Source organism: Erythrolamprus reginae, chromosome Z (genome assembly GCF_031021105.1).
Source record: "Erythrolamprus reginae isolate rEryReg1 chromosome Z, rEryReg1.hap1, whole genome shotgun sequence".
Classification (NCBI taxonomy): Eukaryota; Metazoa; Chordata; class Lepidosauria; order Squamata; family Dipsadidae; genus Erythrolamprus; species Erythrolamprus reginae.
Window position 1 is genome coordinate 118468698 of NC_091963.1, and position 6010 is coordinate 118474707.

Here is a 6010-nt window from a genome sequence, read left to right on the forward strand (position 1 = left end):
ACAAATTGTAGATCAGCGCTGCTCCCACCACCAGTTACTCCATATCCTGCTTGCTGGCTTGGCCTGACCTCACAGGCCTGCAAGGCTTCTCTTTTGCCAAGGCGCCAGGGGGGCCTCTCACTAGCTCCAGGGCAGCCCTGTGGGTCAGATCTAAGACTGGCTATGTTCTGGCCTAGATGGCCACCACAAGCCTTCATGGTCCACTCATTGGCCTAGCTTCACAGCACGTAAGGCTTCCCTTTCACTGGGACTGCTCCCGCCCCCATGTGAGAAAGCCATAGCACTGCCAATCTCTCCCTTGCTTCCTGAGAGTGGAGGAGGAAGGAGATGGCAATGAGAAGCAGGGAAAGAAGGAGGGGAGGAAAAAAGGAAGGAGATGGGAATAAGAAGGAAGGAGGCAGGGAGGGAGGGGGGATGGAAGGAAGGAAGGAAGGAAGGAAAAGGGTAGGGATAGGAGGAATAAGGGTGGGGGAGAGGGAGGAGGGAAATGAAGGAAGGGAAGATGGGAATGAGAAGGGGAGGAGGGGGGAATGCAAAGGCGAGAAGGAAGGAAAATGGGACTGAAGAAGGGAAGGAGGAAATGGGAAGGAAGGAAGATGGGAACAAGAAGGAAAGAAGGAAATTATAAGTGGGATGGAAGGTCTGAGGGAAGTCCTGCTTTAGTACTTGGCCACCAGCAGCCCTGTTGCTCTTTTGCCATCACCTCTCCTGGTGGTCTCCCATCCTATACTGTAACTGAGAATGTTTTGGTTACAAAGCTTGGTCTCCTCGTAAGGAGTGGCAGTTGGCCTTCCCCTTCCCCTGCCCCACACACCTTGCCCCCCAACCTACACATCATAAGCAACCTGGCCAAGGAGAGAGAGTACACCAGCAGTAACTTTGAGGTGCTTAAAGCACCAAATAATGGGCAAATATGTTCAATTTTTCATCTTTCTATATGGAAATGTTATTCAAGGAACAAATACATGTAACTGCTTGAAAAGATTTTGGGTCAAAGAATTATGGTTTTGCAGTTATTTTGCAGAGTACAGTAATCCTCAACTTACAACCAGTCACTTAGCAGCCAAAGTTACAAGGGACCACCAAAACAATACTAATAAATCTAGTCCCAAAGTTCCAACAACCACCCCTCCACATAGTCACATAATTGCATTTCAAGTATTAGGAACTGATCTACATTTGTAGCTGTTTGCAGCATCCTGTGCAGTCATATGATTACAAATTAAGACTGAAAGCTGTAAGTTACTTCCACTTTTCAGCAAAAACATATCATAGCAATTAATGGATTCACTTATTGCTATTCATAATCATGGATCCAGTCAAATGGTGATTGATTTTATGACCATCATGACTTACAACTGTAATGAGCAAGTTGCATTATGGTCAGTGACTACCTATATCAAGTTTATTATCCTGTAAGCAATCATTCTTATAATTCTGAAGTGATTGCCAAGTGCTTGATTTTGGGGCAATCTTCAAATTTATAACAAAGGGGAACTGCATTACAAAAATGTGGAGCATACATCTATCCGGTTAGAACTAGATTTCTCCTTAAATGAGTTCATTTCATTTTTTTTCACAGATGCCTCCGTCTTACTGAATGTTTTTCTTTCCCATTTAAATTTCCCCCCTCAAGAATGTTTGCAAAATTTGGGGTATTTTCCCAGCTTGTCAAAGCTGAATTGCTTCTTCATGGGAGATGCTATTCTGGCTATATAACATATATAATGATCCACACTTATCCTCAATAGTATTAAGAAAGGAATTTTTATTAAGCCTTTCTAAATCAAAGTCTACAGTACCACCAATCTTGTACCCTGAGGTCCTTAACATTAATATGCATGTTTATCTTCAGTCATTAGGCTATACTGTCCTCTAAGCTGTATCCTCTTCTTCTCACTGTTCTTTCCTATTCTGTCAGTTTATCCCTTTTAAACCCAAATGACATTGAAAGGGTCACAGTTGACACTTGCAGTAAGTTTTTCTATTTACAACTATTTGATAAAAACAAAAGGTCAAAATCTCCAGTGTCTCTGTAGGGTACTATGATGTTTAGCACATTGTATTTGTTGAAGTGTTTTCCTTTGATAGCTTCAACAAGTCTTCAGAGTAGGATCCTATAATAATTTTGAGATTAAGCAATAATCTGTTGCTGTAGAATCTATTCAGATTAATAATGGACATAAATTCATATATGATTTTTCAAGTTTGGTAATGTTGTTTTTAGCCCACAGCATGCATGTAATACTAAAAATATCCATATCTAAGCCAGAGTGGGAAACAATAGCTAAATTATATGTTTTTTTGTACTCCATCTGACAACGATTACTGAAAATTTATAATTCTGACATAATGTGTGCAGCCTCCCTCCTTCCCAAAATGTTAAATATAGCACCTGTACAGAGGAAGGTTGTTTACCTTTGAGAGAAGCACCTGGTTGATCTTTAGTTTCAGAAGCTAAGTAGGGTTGAATCTGGCTAGTACTTTGATGGGAAACTTGAAGAAATCCAAGGGTAATCTGTCTATACCAGTATTTCTCAATCACAGTGACCTTCAGATGTGGAGATTTCAACTCCCAGAATTCCCCAGTTTAGAAATTGGTCTATACATTTGAAAGTCACTGAAGTTGAGAAACATGAGTAAGATTTAAAAGTTGAAAACTATTTTAGGAAGTGACAATGGCAAATTGCTTCTATACTGTTTCTGAGAAAATTCCATGAATGTGTTTGTGAATACTTGATTCTGATTAGGATTCTGCAATGTTATTTTCAGCCTGCAGGTGGCATTAAAGGTCACAGAGCAATCCAAACAGTGACTCAGGTGGAGAGCCTGTGGATACTTCAAATGTACAGTGATCCCCCGAGTTTCGCGATCTCGATCTTTGCGAAACGCTATATCACGATTTTTCCACCCGATGACGTCACTCCCTTCCTTTCTCATCTTTCTTTCTCTCTCTCTTTCTCTATCTTGCTTCTTCCTCTCTCACACTCTCTTCCTCCCTCTCTCATCTCTTTCTTTCCTTCTCTCTCTTTCTCTATCTCTCCCCCTCTTGCTCTCGAGCGGCAAGCGAGCGGCCGGGCGGGTGGGTGATGGAGAAGCGGCAAGCGGCAAGGGAGCGGCCGGGCGGCCGGGTGACGGAGAAGCGGCAAGCGGCAAGCGAGCGGCCGGGCGGGCGGGTGACGGAGAAGCGGCAAGCGGCAAGCGAGCGGCCGGCTGGGCGGGTGACGGAGAAGCGGCAAGCGGCAAGCGAGCGGCCGGGCGGGCGGGTGACGGAGAAGCGGCAAGCGGCAAGCGAGCGGCCGGGCAGGCGGGTGACGGAGAAGCGGCAAGCGGCAAGCGAGTGGCCGGGCGGGCGGGTGACTGAGAAGCGGCAAGCGGCAAGCGAGCGGCCGGGCGGGCGGGTGACGGAGAAGCGGCAAGCGGCAAGCGATCTTGGGGTTTCCCCTTTGCCTGGGCGGCGGGAAGACCCAGGGAAGGTTCCCTCGGCCACCCAACAGCTGATCTGCTCCGCAGCGCGGCGGCAGCGAGGAGCCGAAGATGGGGTTTCCACGGGGAAACCCCATCTTCGGCTCCTCGCTGCTGCCGCGCTGCGGAGCAGATCAGCTGTTGGGCGGCCGAAGGAACCTTCCCTGGGTCTTCCCCGCCGCCCACACGCAAACTCCACCATCTGCGCATGTGCGGCCATGGAAAAAGGGGCGCGCATGCGCAGATGGTGTTTTTACTTCCGCACCACTACATCCCGAAAAATCGATTATCGCGAGGGGTCTTGGAACGGAACCCTCGCGATAATCGGGGGATCACTGTATTAATAACTACGTTTTGCTTTTCTTGACTACTGGCTTCCTCTGCTCCCCCTGCCCCCAAGCTCCCAAAAGTAAATATTCATGACAATGGAAAGGAAGTTGAGAAGTTTGTTTTTAATCCCTCCAGCCAACACACACACACACAAACACACACACACTTTCCTATAAATGATTTTCCCACAGAATGCACACAAATAAGTTAGGATTGTGTCACAGATAAACTCTTAATTGGAGATGCGGCAATAAATAAGAAGAGAGGGGTAAACTGGGGGGGGGAAGGGAATTTTGGAAGTAAACATTTTCTGCTTAAGAAATTGCTTTTCAAAAAGGTTTCCAAAGGCCTTCAGTGGTGAATCAGATGTTTTTTCAAGACATAGCTTGGTAAAGGTGGGTGAACCTCCCACAACGTCTTAATTTCCCTTCCAATGCATTCTCTAAAGTTCTAAGCTGTGTGCACAGAATGGAGGTGAGGCTCAGCAGGTGTGGCTGCTGGCCACACATGTACAGACAATGCACTTTCAAACATGCCCAGAAAAACTTTTTTAATCATGTGCAGGGAATCCTTGGCAGATGTGTGGAAATGGGAAATGTTCCCCGAGGGTAGACATTTCGAAAAACCCTGAGAGTGCACAGAAGGAAAAACATGGGGGGGGGGGGGGGAGGTGAGGCCCTTGTGGTTTGCAAGATTCCTGAGGATTGTAGAAAAGAAGGACCTTAATACTCATGCCTGGATCACAAGTAGTGATCAATGAGTTCCTCTTGATTGCATAAAACCCACTAATCTCTTTTGTACTACCCACAGTTTGCATGGCTAACATAGTCCACCAGCTATAACAATACCCAACTTTCCCCGAGTAGGACTTTTAGGTTCTTCTTCCAGCCATTTCAACAGAGAAACCATGCTTCCAAATGCCCGAACTTATGGCCGTAATGGCATACTTCCCCCTAGTTTTGCTGCAGCACAAATGGAATCATCAGTGTAGCCCAGAAGCTGTTAATCAATAGAGACCACCCTCTTCTTTTTTTCAACACAGGCACATATACGTGCAACCACACACACACACAAAAACACACAACACACACACACACCCAGAGACTTTGGCCAATGAAAGCTGAATTTAGGAATTATTCCAATCCATGATTGAACATATTAGAGAGCTGGCCATGCTTTGATTGGCCAAAATGAGTTCGTGGTCTATGCCCTTTTCTTTCCTACGTCCGACCAGTGCGTGTGAGTAGGGTGCAGACACAGGAAGTGTCAATCCGGATCCAGCGCCAACCAACAATCTTGTCAGAATCCATAGTCAAAGCCCTCACATAAGACTGTTTAGGTTTGCATTCAGAGATCCAATGGCGTCGATCCACACCCCGGCAGCCACCCACGGTTCCACCAGCTGGATTACACTTGGTCTCAAAGAAATATTGCCTGAGGGGGCCTGTAAGTGTCTGCACCTCAGACAGCACTGTCACCGTTTTGCCACGGATGTCCACAGCTGTCCGTTTGTCTGTCACCCACACGTTAACACTATCACATACAGACATTTCTCCCCGGCGTAGGGACCCTTCCAATGACCGTTTGGACTTGATTGTTCTATTAGCAGCTTGTCCAGGTTGGGTATTGGAGTCCTCCATGAGGAAAAGCATGGGGGGCTCTTCAGGAGCTTGGTTAGACAGAGTGACGCGTGGAGAGAAGAGGTCCCAATCCCTCGGGGGAGTCTCAGCCCAAAGGGTATCAGTGGTATTAAGGAGGATATAGGTGTTGGGAAGGGGGGCAGCCTGGATGACACAGAGCAATGGGGTGACCATGGCATGGAACAGAATAAGCATCACTCTGCACAGCGGGGACCTATGCAGAAAAAAGAAAGCAACAATAAATTGATATTGATCATCAGCGTTCAGCTCCTCCTTTTCCACCATCCTCCACTTTTATAGCTGGGCCAATTCCATTCTAAGATTGAGAAAATCCTTATTTAAGAACATCTCATTGCAGCAGCTACCTTAATTCTTCCCAGAATGCAGTGCCTCAGATATTCCATCAAAGGATCTCACTGCAAGCAATAATAAGCATGGATAGTTCATTCAGAGGCATACCAGCTGGCATATTTGCTTTTCTTCTTATGTAAAATTCCTGAGAACAGTGGAACTTTCAGTGTATCATATTCTCAGCAAGTGCCCCTTGGTGTTCAGACTGGAGACTCATAGAAAGG

The 6010-nt window shown here is 46.2% G+C and overlaps 1 protein-coding gene across 1 annotated transcript; it reads right to left on the reverse strand.

Moving 5' to 3' along the window:
* Positions 1-4807: 4807 nt before the first annotated feature.
* On the reverse strand, positions 4808-5636 carry NTF4 (neurotrophin 4). The gene has a single exon (XM_070729996.1). The coding sequence runs from the start codon at positions 5628-5630 to the stop codon at positions 5016-5018; it is 615 nt and encodes a 204-aa protein (XP_070586097.1). The 5' UTR covers positions 5631-5636; the 3' UTR covers positions 4808-5015.
* Positions 5637-6010: the final 374 nt, after the last annotated feature.

What these genes read in the sequence shown, in the direction of transcription:
- NTF4 (XM_070729996.1), bottom strand. Translation starts at nt 5,630, where the DNA reads ATGCTTATTCTGTTCCATGCCATGGTCACCCCATTGCTCTGTGTCATC.